This window comes from Pieris napi, chromosome 4 (assembly GCF_905475465.1).
Source record: "Pieris napi chromosome 4, ilPieNapi1.2, whole genome shotgun sequence".
NCBI lineage: Eukaryota > Metazoa > Arthropoda > Insecta > Lepidoptera > Pieridae > Pieris > Pieris napi.
Window position 1 is genome coordinate 7,433,051 of NC_062237.1, and position 19,616 is coordinate 7,452,666.

The 19,616-nt window shown below is 31.7% G+C and overlaps 2 protein-coding genes across 3 annotated transcripts in view; one reads left to right on the forward strand and one right to left on the reverse strand.

The window, feature by feature from the left end:
* Positions 1–8,735, reverse strand: part of LOC125048596 (protein kinase C, brain isozyme) — a 124,451-nt gene extending 115,716 nt beyond the window's left edge. Inside the window, exon 1 of the mRNA XM_047647344.1 lies at positions 8,423–8,735. Within this exon, the coding sequence (XP_047503300.1) occupies positions 8,423–8,604 (182 nt within the window). The 5' untranslated portion in view covers positions 8,605–8,735. The remainder of the gene's footprint in view (positions 1–8,422) is intronic.
* On the forward strand, positions 8,465–17,739 carry LOC125048597 (rac GTPase-activating protein 1-like). 2 transcript variants are annotated; one of them, XM_047647345.1, is made up of 14 exons: positions 8,465–8,584; positions 9,303–9,414; positions 9,685–9,887; positions 10,108–10,261; positions 10,667–10,830; positions 11,026–11,127; positions 12,176–12,293; positions 13,401–13,554; positions 13,852–13,969; positions 14,711–14,860; positions 15,167–15,417; positions 16,196–16,325; positions 16,697–16,821; positions 17,206–17,739. In XM_047647345.1, the coding sequence occupies exons 2-14, from the start codon at positions 9,303–9,305 to the stop codon at positions 17,234–17,236; spliced, it is 1,812 nt and encodes a 603-aa protein (XP_047503301.1). In that variant the 5' UTR covers positions 8,465–8,584; the 3' UTR covers positions 17,237–17,739. The 2 variants fall into 2 exon arrangements, with proteins under 2 accessions (XP_047503301.1, XP_047503302.1); XM_047647346.1 differs by lacking the exon at positions 8,465–8,584 and adding an exon at positions 9,080–9,098.
* The last annotated feature ends 1,877 nt before the right edge of the window (positions 17,740–19,616 follow it).

Sequence of the window (19,616 nt, forward strand, 5' to 3'; positions counted from 1 at the left end):
CCTTATGTCTGACACATGTCGTCGAGTTTTGCTAGAGTGACAATTCCTTATATATAGGGAATTATAAGTATCGGTTTTAGACAGCAGACCTGCAGATTGGTAACTAAAGTCACAAATTAATAAAGATTCAGTACTTATAACTAAGAAATTGTCATATGATTCATTTATCTAATCTAAAATGTTTTGTTTTTTTTATTGTAATAAATATTTAAAAAAAACATGCATGTGTACTTGTGTACACGCGTTAGAAGTTATACTTCTTTGGCGTAAAAAGATATTTTATTTTAAAATGTTGACTATGCTTAATAACTTCAGGGTTTCGGTTTTATGTGACGGTGTGCGCGCGCATCGTAAAAATTAACTCTCATCATATTTCCCTAACGCGACCAAAGAAGTATAACTTCAAAAATATTTTAGATATTCAACTTAGTTTAAACTAAAACATAACAGACAAAATACTATAGCAATAAACTTTACGACAAATCTAGTTATATTTTCAATTTATTTTATAGGATTGACTCGTCTAGCCAGTGTTTATTCTTGGTTGTGATTTATGTTCTATTGTCCAGTATTTCTGTGTGACTGACCACATTTGCTACCGTTGATTTACTGAATACCATTTATTACAGCTGGCCGTTTTATAAGCGATACAGTTTAGGAATTTTGATAGTTTCATCGTTTTATGCATACTGAAAATAAATTTAACACTTTTTGCCGCGCATCACTAGTATGCGGAAATGCGGGATCCAACAGCCCGTCGAGGTATTTCCTAACAAATTCGACTTAGAGCCCTTTCAACAAAAGAGTGTGCTAATTCTCAAAACGCTGGCAACGTGATCACAAGCCATCTAGCGTGAGTATCGGTATCACTACGGCGGTACCACATTACATAATATGAGAATTTGCTCTATAAAAACTTACATAAGTGAGAATTGTATTTACTTTAATTTACTACTGTTTGTTCCAGGCAGAGAAGTACTAGATAACGAGTATTAATCAGAGTTTGTGTCGTTCAAAGGAACTTCTCTCAATAAGATTAAAAATCCATTAAAATAAAAACATTTTTTCTTTCGAATACATCTTTTCTATATTCCTAATTCTATGCAAATACCCCAACTAAATATTTAGGTACTAAGTTCTTTAAACTTTAAAGTGAAAGACAGAACTCTTAACTGATCAAGTGTTGCAACGTATACAAGCTCATTAAGCTTGTGATGACACTTAGTATAATCTCCAATGGATTACCATATTTTTACACCACACCACAAACATACCTTACCGATATACCTTTACTAACATTATAGCGATTGTAACACTACTACTATAGTGCAAATTATTATAGTAATGGACAAACATAGTCATAGAATTTTTATTTTAATCCAATCGCATGTTCCGAAAACTACTGCCTTCTGCCTTCAACCCTATTCTGGCCCTTCGCAATAAAAATCATTAAAAAATCTATTGATTGTATGTCTTGGTACTTTTCATATACCAAAATTATTCAAACTATATAATGCATGATGAGTTTTCAAATTTGGGGAAAAGTGTCTTTGATATTGAACCAAATTTGAATTATATAAGTCATGGCCACCACTCTAACTCCATTGTACTGAAATGGCAGGTGATTAGTTATTTGAGCTAACAATATTTTATGAAAAAATAAGACGAACTATTTAATTAATTACCTTTTATGCATGCATATTAGTCAAATTAGCGGAAACAGTAGTGTATCTAAAACGTCGTGACCTAGTCCGCGTCTGCGCGCACGCAACTACGAAATATAACAATACGTATGCATCGCTTTGTTGCGGATACCGGTTATATAGCGTTGTTACCTATTGTTGTTGTTTTGCAATTTTAAAAACACGAAATAAATATAAATTAATAATGATTAATAAATTTACCATCAAATCTTGTGGTAGGTAATTGTCATACTCTTGTAATTTTATAGTGACCTCAGAGTTTTTAGCCTTAAGTTTGAACTTTTGGTCCGGTTTACTAGGTTCTATTATAAACATAACGTAAGAATAATATTTAAAAAAAAACATGTATTCATGTAATCGAAATGACCATGAAACGTGAACGTCCCTTTCTCTAAAGGAACAAACTTTAATATTTAATTAAGGCATTTAATACAACTGAAAATGAATTCTATATGCTCTGCAATTAGTAAAGATATTGATGTCGAGATAAATCTAATACAACATTTGCCATACGTTAGTTTTAAAATATTAATTAACTATTTAGAATAACAAGGCCTTACTAACAAAAATAGTCAAGGTCAAATCTCAAAGTACATATAATTATTAGATAAGGCTACCATTGGCATCATGACTCATTACTCTAACGTAACTATTGTCTGAACAAGATAAATGATCTACGAGACATGTCGACAGCTGCCTGAAGTTTCGTTTCAATTCATATTTAAAAATATGATATGTACTTCCGTAGAAGCGAGTTAATACGACAAAATAATTACGCACTTTCAAATGAAAAGAAATATTATCTTTGATAAAACGATCTTATTTTAAGCTCCTCCGGAGCTCCTAACACTCCCAATTATTAGTATGCAAAGCCCAATAGATACAGCAAAGAAAATCATATTTTTGTACTGTAAATTATATTGATTTGTTTGTTCATATGGGATTTTTTTTGCTAACCTCTAAAAACGTTTTTCCTAGTATCAACTTTACACACCCAAGTACAAAATACAAAGATCGTACAATACAAACTTATAACAGAGATCAAAATAACCTTTAAGAAACGTCAAGAATCAACTGAAACACGCTAAAACGGAATAATTTAAATTCTAAATATGTTTCATACATATCTCATACATCAAGATGCACACATTCACATTAAGAGCACTCGGCGCTGACATTTAATCACGGAGACTTTCGAGTTGAAAACCTTTCATCTAACTGAAACTGAGTATGTTTTAGGTATAGTGTTAATTCGTATATCAAAAGCGACGGCTCCAGTTTAAAAAAAATAGGTATGTATAACTTTACGATATAGGCACAGACCATGGTCGAAGGCTACGGATAATCGGAGTCATTTTATTCGAGAATACTAATTAATATTGATGTGCTCTGAGAGTCCTAATGACCTGAATAACCTAAATAGCGTTTTAAATTTCAATTTAAGTATTTTGGTACTGATGGCTTGAACTTCCGTTCTTAATATGTGTTTTACGTGCGACTTCAGTATGAAAAAAGGAAAATGATCTAAGTTCTGTAACAACTGCCGTACACAGGCATTCATACATAAACGATGTATAACAATTAATAATGAAATTATAAGTGATGAAACATAAACACATACTCAATGAACGAAACATACCTTGTTAACATTGCCTCAAATCGCTTATATTTCTAGAATCGGATTAAAGTAATTAATTATCGTAATAAAATATTGTATCATCGGTTATATAAAACCATTTTAGAGATAATCAATCAGTAGCCGCAGTGATTGATAGATCGCAAGGGCAGAGTCACGAGGCGATCGTTAAATACTTGAACCATTAGATTAAGCTGGAGAAGTATTTTCGGTTGCTCCTACAGACTACTAACGAATTAGCAACAAGATATCTCGTATGCTTAGACATAAGGTACGGGCAATATTAAAATTGTGTATTGCTAAAAATCTATAATATTAAATTTCCTGAAACACGATCAACGTTTTTAATTAAAACATGATATGCATAACATTTGTGTATATTTTTATTAATTTATATAAATCTAGCATAATACTCAACCTAACAGCTTAGTTGAAATTTTTCATTTAAAGATGTGATTAAACAACATTTACGACATACGATAAGGACTATCAGCACGAATATTGCTCATAAAAATAGCTCTTTATTTTTGGTTCCTAATCAAAGACAATGAGACAAAATTGCACATTTTATAGGTTAGCTAATTTTCCGTACCGATAGGTCCTACTAATCTTTGATATTTCTTCATTTATTTAAACTGGATTCACTTTATATTAATATTGACTTGATTTTCTTAAAATATTTTATATATAACACAAACAAGTCCCTTTCGAGGGAGGAGCCTTAGTTTGTTTTATATAATATATTACTTTATTTGATTAGGTTTATTAAGATAATCTTTACTTAAATGAATAAATGGCATGCGCACAAGAAGAAACAAAAAGAATGTGTCTAACCGCCGTGGTAGTGGTTGACGGGGGGGCTCTTTATCTTAAAATTCTTAAATTATAACATTCAGCTTTTACCCAACCTTAACTAATGTGAATTCCCTACAAAGTTCTATTGGTTCATAACCTAAGACAAATTAGACCCATTAAATAAACAAACGCCAAAATACGATAACCTGTGGAATTAATCGTAGTCTTTTAAAATGAAATAATTATTTTACATAAATATATTTCTTTAATAATTAAATTTCGTACAACGTTTTATTATAACAAATTTAAGATTAAGAGAAAACACGAAAAAATCATCCCTGTCCGTCCTCATTAAGCAAATTGATGAAAATTCTGAAGCCTTCGGGCTAAACGTAATTATGACACAAATACTAAATGAAAAAATCTAATATCAGAGGGTATAAATAAGGTTCTTTTATCTCTATTTAATCAAGAAACCTCGATTGAAATATCTAATTACTTACGTTAATGTATTTCTTCATATACGTTCATTGTATTTCATGTACTTGTGTATCATAAAATGAAATTACGAGTGTTTTATTGACTTCTCTAATATTATAGTAACATTCATAAAAAGCATTTGTTTTTCAATTAACCAGCTGTCCGTCTATGTGTTTCTGAACCAATACGACCTGGATCCTTTAGGACTCTTAGAGTACTCATTTTGAAAAAGCACTCCTAAATATTAAGTTTTGAAGAAAACCATACACTTCAAAGAATTATCTCTTGTCTTCTGTACACAAGTTACATAGTTAAGATAACGTGTTTATTAGGCTGGTGTGATTTCGACAGTAGGGAACATGATGACTCAACTTGGGTAAAACCGCAACCAAGGAAACATTTGTATTAACTATGAACCCATTTCAATATATTGACCTGCGCATTCGATAATATTACGGCAACAATTTTGATGGTAATATCATTGTAATGCTTTCGACTCTAAATTGGATAATTTAGCGGTCAGACAATTAAGTATTTTTAACCCCTTTACTTTAAAAGTATAATAAATTACAACCTTAACCTATATTATTTCTATTAAATCTATCTATAAAGCATTGAATAGTTAGTTATACTTTATATTCCATTAAAAATAATTCGTAATTTTTTGCGTAGGTTATTCGAACTTAAGTGTTCGTATACAGTTAGATTAACGGAAAGATAACACAGAAACTATAAACAAACTATGAGGATTAGTGATTACGACATATAGAAAATAGCTTTTTAATAAAAGATTTTAAAATGAAACATTGGCAATCCGAACTTATTTTAATTCACCGAGTTTAGTACATAAGACGAATGACTACCAAAAATATCAGGTATACTAAATCTGTCGAAACCGGTCGTAAATAAAAACTATGCAATATATGTCATATTAACCACATATCTTTTATATCACTATTACGACATACAGAGCTACATATCATGCTCGCTCGTTCACAATTTCGCGGACATTTAGAAATATATTCGTTTCAAGTTTTATTTTTATTTTAGAATGTACATCGAAATATTTTTAGAGATATATTTAGGCAGAGGTAAGAGGACGGATGCTTTAACAAAACTCTGTTGCAATATAGTTTCTTAAATTTACAGATAGCAGTTGAAATATAAGAGAGTAGCAGAAAAAAATTAACACATATACATATATACAGATTAGAATCCAGAGGCGCTATCCCGTAAAGGGACTTCGCTTCAGGTTAAAATCTGTTTCACTAATAATTTTGATTTATGGACAAGCGATCAAGCATGTCTGCTTGACATATCTCATTTTGGGGTCTAAGACGTGCTCGGTTCATTATGAGGTTTTCAATCACAGTAGAGAAACTGATAACAACTACAAACGTGAAATTTGACTTTGATTGCAAAGCATTAAATTTCGGTAGTTTAGGTCGTAATAAGACGGAAAAAATATATGGCATGAAAAACTTTGCTTTTGTGCTTAGAAGACTGATTGAACGAAATTTTTAAAAATCTCGGATTTTAATTTTTGATTGAAAATAAAACTATTGAAATAAAAATGTTTATTATTTTTATTAAGTTTTACTATCAAATTAGCTTACAGAAAAGTGGAAAATAACTTAAAAGTGCACACTTTTACTTTTTCTTTTATGTTCATAGCTACTTTCTCTCAATAAACCCCAAATATAGTCGCCCATCATGTTTTCATTGTATTGGCCTTGATAGCGTTGTTCAAAATTCATGATGTCCTGATGGAAACGTTCTCCTTGCTCTTCGTAATAGGCTCCCATATTGTTTTTAAATTTATCCAAATGAGCATGCAGCATATGTACTTTTAATGACATCCTGCAGCCCATGGCCTTAAAATTTGTAAGCATATCCTCAACCAACTATAACTACTGTATTATTATTATAACTATCACAAAAGCAAACTTTATACCGAAAAAAGGTATTTTCTTTTCGTTTTTGTGCATAACTAACTGGAAAATAATAGTATAAACTTTAGGACAAAGAACGAAATTTTTTTTGTAGAGTCGTGTAATTTACTGTTTTGTTTTCTTTTTATGAGACAGGAGCTAACGAGCAGATTGAATAAACAGATAACCGCCGCCCATAGCTGCAACAAAAACTTACAACTGTGTAAGTATTATACTGTATTTTGAGAAATAAGAAGAATTTTTCCGTTAATTTACAAATGTTATTAATGATTTAAAATAAAGTGTGATAAGGATTACGACAGTCCACACTCCACATAATGGATTACTACATGTATGTCGCATGATAAACGCATTAATTAATTAACCTTATTTGTTTAATGGAATAAACAAAAGGAATACATAAAGGCGCGGTGTCTCTAGTGTGAAAATTAACTGAAATTCTACAACGTTCATTTGGGATTATCGCGAACAGATGCAACAGATGTGATAAATGTTGAGACTGATATTGTTACGAATACATCAAAATAACAGTTTTTAGAGATTTTACAATAAAAAGAAATTCGTTTTATTGTTTTTTGTTGTTCCATAATAAATTAGCGTAACTAGAGCAACGTCTTATAAATACATGTAAAATAACTAATACATACTAATTTTAGTAATAAGTGACACCTTTAATATAAAAGAGAGCAGCTACTAATTACGAAAGTGGGGGATGCTCATCTCAGATATAAAATAAGTTTTTTATAAGTTTATACGAAACTTATCAGTGTAAAATATAATTATAAGATAATTAATTGGTATAATTAGGTTCAACTTATAGAACTTTCTTACAGGTTAATAAAATACTAGTTTTAATACATTATCATGTTATTTGAAAACTACTTATACGAGTTATGATCCAACAAAAATCTATACTTATACCAAAATAATAACTGGTTGCATTTTGCCTTTTATATATTGAAAATATACATATGTTTTAATCTGTTGAATGAAACATTAACAGTTGCTTTCAACATCAATGTAGTGAAAAATGGGTTATCAACTTCTATTTATTTGTTAAAGATAAACTAGGTAAATGAATTACAAGTAAAAAATATGTATTAAGAAAAGCTAATAAGCCCATGTTTAAAAATAAACCCCTTACAATTATATCATAGTACAACATTGATGTTTCTAAAGAATATAACGAAGAAATAAATTTTCCCATATGGATTAAAATTATATCTCATTACTTATATTGATTAAATTAGGATTACCATCTTTAATAAATATATAAAAACATTATGGTCTCATTTCTTAAATATTATAAGATAAGATTAATATGAAATAAGTCTGCATTGAACATTGAGCCGATGCATTGTTTTTTACAAATATTTGGAGCATACATTAAAATTATTCAGAAATATTATTTGCTATGGTTTACTAGAATATACATTGATTCTAAAAAATAATGTTACATATAATTAATATAATACAACACATAATTTGTGAAATAAGCATATTGTAAAATGGGTCGCATTTTTTCCAATATGATTTTGATATATTTTCCAGATTTTTATCAGATTAAATTATATAATAAATAATGTCTTTAATATTTAAACAAGAGAATACAAAATACCGCCTCGTCGTGCGCCAAATCATAAAAGGTCTCACAACAAGCGTGTTAATACTAATTGTTTGCTACGATGCTAACGTACACATCCACGCACCAAATTAATTTTACGACTCTTCTGTTATACCATGGCAAAATGTTATCTTAAGGAAACCGTGCGTTGATCTCACCTTACCATTGTAAACACGTACTATTTTTAATGTGCCTTGATATGATATTTAACTAAAATAACTACAACACTCACCATATGAAATCCTTGCAGTGGGAACAGAACGTCGGCTGCTTGAAGAACCTTGGCATAAACTTGTGATCCTTCACCAAGTAAACATTCTTCTTCTTCAGGGCACCTTTTCGGCCTCGTAAGCGGAAAGCCTGGCCCGCCTTCAAATCAGTGCCATCGTCACAGGTATTATCTTCGTCCGCCATTGCTAGAAACTAGCGAACGGCCGCTGATAGAATCGGAAACAATTAATGTCTCACAATAATATTACGCCAATAAAGACCCGCACGAAGACAACCACTCTCAGCGGAACGTCATTGCAAATGCAAATTTACAATTGATATTAATTTGAAATTTCTTTTGCTGTCCCATTGACATTGACATTATCATAAATTGAATTTGACGTTACCTTCACATTTGGGAAATTTATGCGCTTCTGCGCGTATTCGTCTATGAATCTATTAGTAAACGTGTTACGAAGTCCTGTTAATTTAAAAATATATAATTGATGTGTTCCTGCCTACTTGTGTCGGTATTCAGTGCATTTGTGTAATAACTGGTGCATTAGTAGGATAAAACTACTTCAACCACGTTACTGTATTTGGCATATAGCAACTGGCAACATCAAGCAACGATTGTGCCAAAATATGCCAATAGACTTGTAGCCTAATCATGGTTATACATTAAAAAGTAAACAACGGTTGGTTTTTGACATATTTTGTGAGGTCGTTATTTTAATTTTCTCTTCACCTTCAATATTCAATTAATTATTAGTTTTCGATGGTTAATAACTTAATTGCAGTAAAACAATATTTACTGAAAGTTTCTGGACTGTTATGGTTATATATTACAAAAGTCAAGTGTATTGTTAGCGGGTAAATTAATGGTCATATAATATTTTAAGATGAGTTCTGATGGATTAGAAGGCGGGACGAAGTGGACGCTATCGTTAGCCGCCCAGTTCGATGATATTAATCGTTTAAACAATGTGTTAAATGATGGAACAGTTGAAGAATGTAAGTATTATCTTTTCTTAATTCGCTGCTACATTTTTAAAATTGAAAGTTATGTTCTCGTAAGCCGTTATATGTGTTATATGTAACGATCAATACACTTTTTCCGTTTCGCTAATATATATCCTTAAACTTTCGAAGATTTCATAGAATCTGTCATAGTAAATACTTTTAATCGCATCTTATCATCTCTTTATTATTGTATTATGACCAATAAACAAATTAAGTCATATCATTCAATAAGTAATGAAGTCGGCAATTTTTTTTTTATAGGTTTTCTAGCATATGTAAAGCAAACGGAATGGGTACGACAACAGTGGGCCGCATCAGAAGCAGAGGCTGCTCGGCTTCAAACAGAGCTAGATGAGGCGTTGAGAACTTTATCTAAATGGGAGGCTAAATTTGCACATGTTCGTAAAATGCTTGATGGAGAGAAAAGGGAACGAAATATTGTGTTAAAAAAATATAATGAAGTGGTAAGTTTAACTTGATAATACACAGAGTACAGCGTGCAACCAAGTCAAGCAAATATAATTTTGCTACTGGTGGTTTTTTTTTTGTAACTCATTAAAACATCTAGTATTTACATCAAGCATGCAAGGAGTAATAATTAAGTGATTCTTTATCTTTAATTAAAATGAATAATAAGCTTTATTAGCCTATAGGGCACTGTTAATATAAAATTTGTTTTTTTAGAATAAATTATTGGATTTGGCCCGAGATCTATTGTTTAAAGATAATAGAACTAAGTTAAATGATGAAACACTCAATAAGCTGGCCTTTCTCAATGGTACTGCACAGCAGGATCTTAACACCAAAATCAATGGAGCACATGATCTTAATTCTACAGGTACTGTAGTGTACTTTATTTATAACTAGTAGTTATCAATAAATTAAATAATTTAATGGTTATTAACCAGGTACCCACTTCTTATTATTTATGGTAACAATGGTAAAGAAGTTACAGAAATTTATGTGTATTATGAAAGATGAAGGAAACAGTGTCTCATAAAAACTATTCTCAAAATTAGTATTCTGAAATATGTCAGTAAAAGACCTTACTTTATTTTATGCTCTCACATCACCTCACACATTACACATGTTAAAAAGACAAATACAAAATATGTATACAAATGTAAAATTGGCATGAGAATTTACAAATCGGACACAGTGCTAACCACATCCATGAACATAAAATTTACTAATTCTTGACATTTCATTTTTACTTGTTCAATTTTTATTGACTTTCTCCTAGGAACTCTCTTATCTGAAATGTCATATTCCCGTTCTGAGGATGACTTAGATGAGTCCATGGCATCAGCTCATCGCTCTTGGGCACACCGTGGCAGCTGGGCTGTACGAGAGAATCCTCCGGCTAACAAGAAACGACGATCATCTACTAATTCTTCTGCAACTAAGGTAGGCTTTTTTAGATTCAATATTTTATGGTAATAATGGTAAGGTAGACAGCAAAGCTTTTGAAGCTTCAGTGGTATGCTGCACTGACTAGGTTTAAATATATGTAAGATTTTTTCCATACATACTGACTGCTATTATATTGTTTCTTATCTCTTTAACTAAAATGTTTTAATGACTTTATTGTTTGTTTAATAGACAGTAGAGCTGCAAGGTGGAAAGGTGCTAGCCACGGCTACTACTACGCTCACATTGGAGCGTGCTCCTACCTCACACGACCTTAAACCACCACAGAACTTTGTAAGTTTTTCTAATTAGTAATGTGTAATAAAATGATAACAAAACGGATACAAAAATCTGAGGATAAGAATTAGAGGTTGTAGCACCACTGGTTGTTTTTTTCCTGTCTTCATAATCATGTGACAGCAGGAAATAATGTCTGTTATGAATAGCTAAGCTAAAGCTGAGTTGTGGAATTAAGAAAATCTTCATTACACCGTCTTTCTTGGATTTCTGTTATAATAATAATAAAGCCTTTATTACGTTCCATACCATTTACATTACATGCTAATACAACTAAACTAAAAAAATTTTGTGTTAATGTGGTTAGTAATACAGTATATGTAATATTATTTAGTAATTTAATATTGAAATAAATGTTAGTATTATTAGTACCATATTTTATTTTCCTAGGTATGGATCCCTATCTTGGGTATAGGCCTCCTCTAGCCGCTTCCAGTCCTCTCTGTCCTGACCCCTGATCATCCATTCTTTTCCGGCAACATGGACAATGTCATCGACCCAGCGTTTCTGAGGTCTGCCAACTCTCCTTTTTCCCCTTGGACCTAGCCATTTGGTAGCTGTAAGTGTCCATCTATCATCTTTCAAGCGAGATATATGTCCTGCCCATTTCCATTTTAGCTTCAGTGCATGCTTTAAGGCATCTGTAATTCTAGTTCTTTCTCTTATTGTTTCGTGTCTGATTTTGTGCATCCTTTTTAATTTTAGCATACTGCGCTCCATTGCTCTCTGACATGACCTTACTTTACTTTTGGTTTTGCTATCAAATGTGGAAAATGAAAATGAAAATGGATTTCTGTTATGCATTTATAATTAATTGTTTTTTTTGTCTGAAGCAAGTTCAAACCAGTTTTATATATTTAGAATTCGATATTTCCAAACCCATACAACTTAGGTTTTCAATAAAAGACCACACCACCTCACATACTTAAACAAATATTAACAGACAGATTTCCGTAGGAGGAGGCTTTTTGTAATTCTAAGTGACTTGTCTAATGGTTTACCCTTAGTTTCATAAAAAGTAATATCTTGCAATTAAAATTTTCAGCAACCAATATCAGAGAGTAGTGACGAAGCAGCTACTCCGCGTCGAAAATCTTCGCGTCGCTCGGACAGAATGCAGCCTCCACAGGAGTTTGTCACACCCTCAGCTCCACCTAAAACTGGTAAGTGCAGAGATATCTTTTCTATGCTTTAACAAAGTAATCTATATTGATCACAATGCAAGGCTATGTGTTATAGAAGAATTTTGGAATGATACAATGGTAAAGGATACTTTCAAAAGGCATCTTGAATCTTCCAACTTATTGTACAATACAAATGCCTTTATTATTGATTAACAATAATTATAACACATCAACATTTATTTTGGTTCGAAGTTAGTGTGTCTTGCAGACACATAGACCTCCTCCAGCTTCTTCCACCCCGATCTGTCCCTGGCCACCCTCAACCCAAAGTAGACCAGCTACCCTTCATATGTCATCCGCCTTTTGAGCTGTCTTCCAGGTTTACCATAAGCTTTCTGGGAATCCATTTGGTGGTTCTCCTTGTCAACTTATCTATTTTATCTTTTGTGACGTGGCCCGCCCACTTTCATTTAAGTTGTCTACTTTTTAAACAACATCATCAATTCGTGATTTTCTGATGTTTGTGGCCCTCTTCTTGTCACTTCTCCTTTATCCTAGAAAGCTTCCCTCCGTGCCCCTATGGAAGGTAATCAGTTTATTTTACATTACTTGTGTAATGGCCCAACTTTGGCAATCGTATGTGAGTATTGGCAAGTACCTTTTTAAAGGCTTTACGATCCTTCTATCGATTTCCTGTGCCATTTGGTCTTGAAATCATGCAAGTTGTCCAAAGTAAATATAGGATTGTACATACTCTTTTAATTGTTGACATAGATGTTGGTTCTGTTTCTAATCTCGTCTATCTGTTTGTCATTTTAGTTGTTTAACATTAATTATCAACTCAATCTCTCTTGTCTTTGGTGGCAAGATCTTGTAATAGCGCAATGTAAAATTGCAATGATTCAGAGTTATCAGTTATTAGTCGTCGTAACCACCAGTCGTTGGCAAAGCTTATTTGATTTAGTCTTTGGCCATATATAATTATTCCTAAGTCACCCCAATCATGACTTTTATAACCCCTTCAAGAACCGCAGTAAACAACTAAGGTAGAGGGGGTCTCTTGTCTCACACCTTTTTTTTTACGATATGTTGCGATTTAGGTATAACTTATTGTTCAACACATTAATTTTGGATTTATAATTCTAGATTCTGAGAGTGCATCGGACAACGGTCGCTTACCACAACGCACTCCTTCCGTTCTGTCAGCTGGGTTTGGTTCCCCTCGAGTAAGAGTCAGGCAGCACAACTTTGTGGCCAAGACTTTCTATAAGCGGGAGATTTGTGCGCCCTGTGGGAAGCCGTTAGTATACTTTTTAGACCATGAACAAAATCTGAATCTTATCCTAAGAATTATACCAACCAACTATGCCTCAAAGCAATTTGCATATAAACTGCAAAGGAGTCTTAACTTAGAAGAACTTAAATGCCTTGAAATTATCAAATATATTTCAGCTTGTTTTATTAGATGCATTCAATTAATGCAAAAATGCTTTGTTTAATGTTTGTTAATGCAATTAATTAATTAATTAAATCAAAATTATTTATACGTGCAATGTGCTCGATCGAAAATAATTTAAAACTTTTAATGTGTTAACAGAATCGGATTCGCTAAGCTGGGCGTTCGTTGTGAGAGCTGCCGTGCGCCGGCGCACGCAGATTGCCGTTCGCTTCTGCCTTTACCCTGTGTACCGCCTGGAAGACTGTTGCATAACCAGGTATATCTATCTACACATATATATATAGGTATATCTATCTACACATATATATATAGGTATATCTATCTACACATATAGGCATTCTATCCTCATTCCAATCGTGTGAAGCTAGAATGTTGCTTAAAGATATTAAGGATTGTTTTCTGTATTTTTATGTTTTGGTGTTGTTAGTTATAAGTTCTGAGGGTAGCATTTTATCCTTTAGTAAAAAAAACACTGGATTATTTAATATGCTTAAGAAAAAGTAACTACATATATAGAGGTGCCTTATTCTACACTATATTACTACATATATGATGATAAAACATGAAATTGGTAATGCATTCTATTTATATATTTTAGAAAGGCAGAATTTTATTTTATGTACTTTCTATTCTCTGGTGTGTGATTGAGTGATACTTACAAAAACTGTAGTTTTATAATTATAAGTAGTATAATTTATTACTATACAATGCAATTTGATTTGAGTAGTGTCTTTATAATAACCCTCAAAAAACCTTACCTCTTTTATTATATTAAACAGTAATGTACTTATAATTCAACAGTGTAGATAAATTTTTTAGGAGGAGTGAAAGAGGAGTTTTTTTTTTAAATTTCTTAGAGATTCCAAGACTTGGAACTGTTTTATTAAATTAAATTTTTATTTTTTTACACTACTGTTATTTTTTTGTAGCAAAAATAAAACGGTATAAAGTATTGTTTCGATAATATAAGATTTTTTATGACTAAAATATCTAACAGGAAGGGTGTATATCTGACTATGCTCCATCCACGCCTCCAATGGTACCGGCGTTACTTGTTCACTGCGTTAATGAGATCGAGAAACGAGGGCTCACCGAACGCGGCATATATCGCATCAGCGCTGTTGATAAGGAAATTAAACGACTTAAGGTAGGAACGTATATAAATTAGTTATTTAGGTAGACTAAATTTTGTTAATGACTAGCAAAGCCAAAAATACTATTACTTGAAATTTAATCTTAATTATTATTTATATGTAGTAGCTTTTCATACTTGCTTAACTAATTTACGCATACACATTCCTTACGCAGATTACTAAACTAAATTTCTTTTATTTCCCTTGTTAAATGAATACGTCTTGAAAAAAAACTTTACAAAAATTTTGCTTAAACAAAATATTAAAGCATTTTGGGACAAGATGGTCCTTCGAGCCGGATAAATTTTATGATTTTTCAGGAACGATTTCTGCGCGGCCACGGCTCTCCACAACTCGCTAACGAAGATATTAATGTAATCTGTGGTTGCGTAAAAGACTTCTTACGTTCCCTTCGAGAACCATTAGTGACAAACGCACTGTGGGCAGATTTTATTGATGCGGCCAAACTGAGCGAGCCAAGTGATGCAACCGCATCTATAGTACAAGCAGTCAGTCAATTGCCACAGCCTAATAGAGACACGCTGGCTTTCTTGATCTTACACTTGCAGAAGTAAGTACATTAATGTTATGAAAAGAGAAGCGATTTTAAATTATTTCAGATAACGTAAGCTGCTAAAATCGGTAAAACCGGAGACTAAATGACAAACATTGCAAAGTTTAAAAAAGTTATTGTTTATTTTAAGAGCTTCCTTCTTGATTTATCTAGTTATGGATCTGAGGACCTACTGGTTCAAATTGAAGTTATTTGAGTGCTGGACAATTCCTTTATATATAGGATATATTTAGATATACGAGTACGTATACATTCTGCTTCGCACATTTGTTTTGTTTTTAAAATATGTTTTAAAATTCTTAATTATATAAATGCTACATTATTATATTGTATACCAAATCAGTATTTTTTTCACAATTATTTTAAGTGTTTAGAAATATAAATTTTGTGAACTTTGGAACAGTTGTTGGTTTGTCAACACTGTTAATCAATATTGTGTTACATTTATTGGGAATCTGTTGAATCTTCCTATGTTCCTACTTTCTGATTTCTAATTGTAAATTTATTTTTTCACCATGATCGCATTGCAGTCTTTAAAAATATAGCGGGCGGGTCGTATAATTGATATTATCATAAAATGGTTGACTTGATTGTTCAATCGTCCCGCGTTTGACGATGTTTCGATTAACGTTATCAATAAATAGTAATCAAATCGAAAAAGATTTATTATGAAACTATATATACAATAATGGAAAAAACTCATTAAACTTTTCCATCTCTCCTACTTTTAAGATAAATTTTGACAGGATTTGAACAAGCCTTTTATGTATACCAGGGTAGCAGAAAGTCCAGACTGTGAGATGGGAATAGACAATTTGTCGCGTATCTTTGGTCCTAATGTGGTCGGATACGGCATGGTGACGCAGGCGCCAGAAATGTATACTGTCACTGCGCAGATGGCTAACGTGAGTAAACTTTTTCGTTTTTTATATTATTTACAATAATATATTTTAAAAAATTATTTCTGTACTCAACTCTATTAAATTATTTCTCGATTTCTAACAATAACTGCTGATGGTATTTAAAAGATAATTTCACGACTACTAAGGACTTACCCAGGTGTCATGCGTTCGAACCCCCCGGCTGTCCTGGAATGTCCCAAAAAATAATGGATTTTTGTATGTGGGCAATTTGTACTTTTTCTTTTGGCGATGGAAAACATCGTGACAAAGTTATTAAGTGTTTTTTTTTTAATTATAAATTATTATAGTTGTGATGCTGTATCAATTATTATATTTTTTTATATTAAAAATAATCATTAAAACATGTTCGTCAGGTTATGCAAGTTCTACTCCGCCTACCAGGCGACTACTGGTCTCAATGGGCGTGTCCGGGGGATTCTCCTCAACGTGCGCCTGCGCAGGCTCCAAGGGGATTCTTCTTTTCGCCCGCTGATAATGGGTATGTTATATTTCTATTTCGATTAAATTTATACATCTCAAATAAAATATTAATACTAAAAAAACTTATGTGAAGGAATTGTATAGTAAACATTAAATATACATGAAAGAAGAGTCCTAGTGAGATTCAGGAACTATGACTCTCGAATAACAGAATCCATTACATTTTTGACGTACCTGAGTCAGACTTAGTAGTAATAAGCAATTTAACGGTCGTTGTATTAAACTGTATTTTTTGTATTAATAAATTTAAAGAAATATAGTCTTTAGTTTTTGAACCAGTGTAAGAACTATCTCAAATTATATATCTTTTGACGAGTTACGGTCTTTTCAGTCATAATTTAGATTATTATGTTCATATTTTAACACCTTTTTTCTATTACAGCGTATCGCGCAAGAAAAGGAACTTTTTCTGAATTTTTGTTGGTTTATGTAACCCTTTAGTTAACCATTGAATTAAGTTTTTTGTACTTTATTACGTAGTATATTTACAATAATATATAACATATACCTCAATATTTCTGATTCAGTAATTGCTTAGAGAAAATAGATTTTTAACTCAACTTTTATAACAAATTATATAACCTAAAAATTCATATATTAAAGAAACCTCATGGAAATCCGTGCAGTAATTTAAGCTTATCGCGAACAGAGGCGTCAGATACTCAGTTTTTCATGCTATTGAATTTTTTTTTTTATAACTAATAAATTACTGAACTGGTATGAAGGTATGAAAAGATTTTTTTGGATATCTATATTAAGTTGCGTTATTTATTTAAAAAAAATAGTCTTAAAACGTATTATAGAATTGAGTACTTAATAGTATATAAAGCAAATGGCTCAATGTTTAACATATTCTATCGGTTTAAGTCGCGTTCACTTATTTATAATTTGAGGCATTCGAATTTTTAGAGACCTAGAAAAAAACAAAATAATTTTAATAACTGAACGCGTTTAAACCCAATCATGTTATACAGTATTTAATATAGACCATGGAAAGTGTAACATATTATATTTGTATTTTTGTACTTCAAACGTTAACCTGAGGGCCTTCGGAAAATTTTGTTTTAGAGGTAGTGTCAATCCTAACATTCACACATTATTTAATCATGTTTACAACGCATTGATTACCCCACCTTATTTATTGTGGTTTTGACAGTACCCTGTTTAATATTCCTCTTAGTTAAAAGAAACAACTTTCATGTTAAATAAAAGCTTAAGGCCGATTTACATTATCTTAGTGTTTAGGAGAGTGTAAAGCACTCTAGTTGAAACATGTAAACGCTACGCTAAAGAACTTGCCTTTCAAGTTGTACTAAAACACTCTCCTAAACACTAAGATAATGTAAATCGGCCTTTATATGTACTTAGATACTTAAACATAGACTTAGTACTAATAATTCTAAAAACAAACATACGAAATGAGGAACCTTTTAAAACAATTCAACCCTGTTTTTCAATGTGTAAGTAATATCGTCAGTAAGTTTCCACTATTTAATATGTTTGGTCTGATACAGTTATATGTTGATGAATAAAGGCCGTGAAAGGGATATTTTATTACACACTGTGCCTTTAATTGCCTTTTAAATGGATGTCAAATATAAGTTTTTTGTACCTTATAACTATATAAATTGGTTTAATCATTATAGTATATACTAGTATTTATTTTGTTTACATAAATATGTTTAATGACATGTATATTGTATAATTTGTAACATTAAGTCGACATTGTTTCTTAAGTTTTTTTCTTGACATTAAAATTATGTGCCTAAATTTGTTTTAATATAAGCCCTTGTTTTTACTACTCGCGACTTTACATGGTTATTACATTGGTGTGCTGTCGGCGAATTGACGTCACATAGTCAAAGCTTAAATATAACCCTATATTATGTTTATGCAATAATGTAAAATAAAGATTTGGGTTATAATTATACAGAACTTGTAGTTAACCGCTAAACACTATATTTACGCTATGGATGCGCTCTTACCGACTTGCAAGGTCAGGAATTGATTACATTACAATTTGTGTAAAGGAAAGCTAAGCATTAAAAAAACCATCCCTAGAAGTGAAGTCGGAAAGTCTTTCTTTTGAAGAAATAGGTACTTACGTATTAACGCCACCGCGGCAAAAATTTGGTTAGGTTAGTATAATTATATTTTATTTAAATAACTGTTTCCGGTGCGTGAAAGTGTTTAGGGGTTATTAAAACTTTAAAATTCAAAAATTAGAAAATAATCGACAATTATTAATATACTAAACCTAACCAGATTTTTGCCGCTGTTAATACGTAAGTACCATGAAAGATAATGTGTAGTTAACGATATAGTGTTTTTTAATACGAGTTATTACTACTATAGCGCCACAGCTCTTTTCAGGATTATAGTTAATGACCAAGACTAAAATAAAAACGGTCTTATACCAACTTTACGCATAATAGCTGCAGAATATAACACAATACTAAGCCAAAAATGATTCATTGCTGGATTTAACAATGGCGGAAAAATAATTGTCTGGTTGATAGATAGGCACAGAAGCCCATATTTAAGTCGATGTAGTGAAAAATTATTATCGCAGTAAAGTCAACCATGGACTTTGCCGATCTTAGTTGTACTGTAATGTACAGCCTTGCCTCGTAGAGTAAACACATCGTGCTATTCTTAAAATATTTTGCGTTTCCAAAATAATACTTCTACTTAGTAAAAAAGTCGTCATCGACTATTCATGAAATTTTCAAAATATAGGCGATCCGTAATATATTGATATATATATATGAAGAAATAAAATAACTTTACAGA

What these genes read in the sequence shown, in the direction of transcription:
- LOC125048597 (XM_047647345.1), top strand. Translation starts at nt 9,303, where the DNA reads ATGAGTTCTGATGGATTAGAAGGCGGGACGAAGTGGACGCTATCGTTA. An exon ending in TAAAAAAATATAATGAAGTG is followed by an intron (nt 9,888 to 10,107) that starts GTAAGTTTAACT and finishes TTGTTTTTTTAG; the next exon opens with AATAAATTATTGGATTTGGC. An exon ending in GAAGACTGTTGCATAACCAG is followed by an intron (nt 13,970 to 14,710) that starts GTATATCTATCT and finishes AATATCTAACAG; the next exon opens with GAAGGGTGTATATCTGACTA.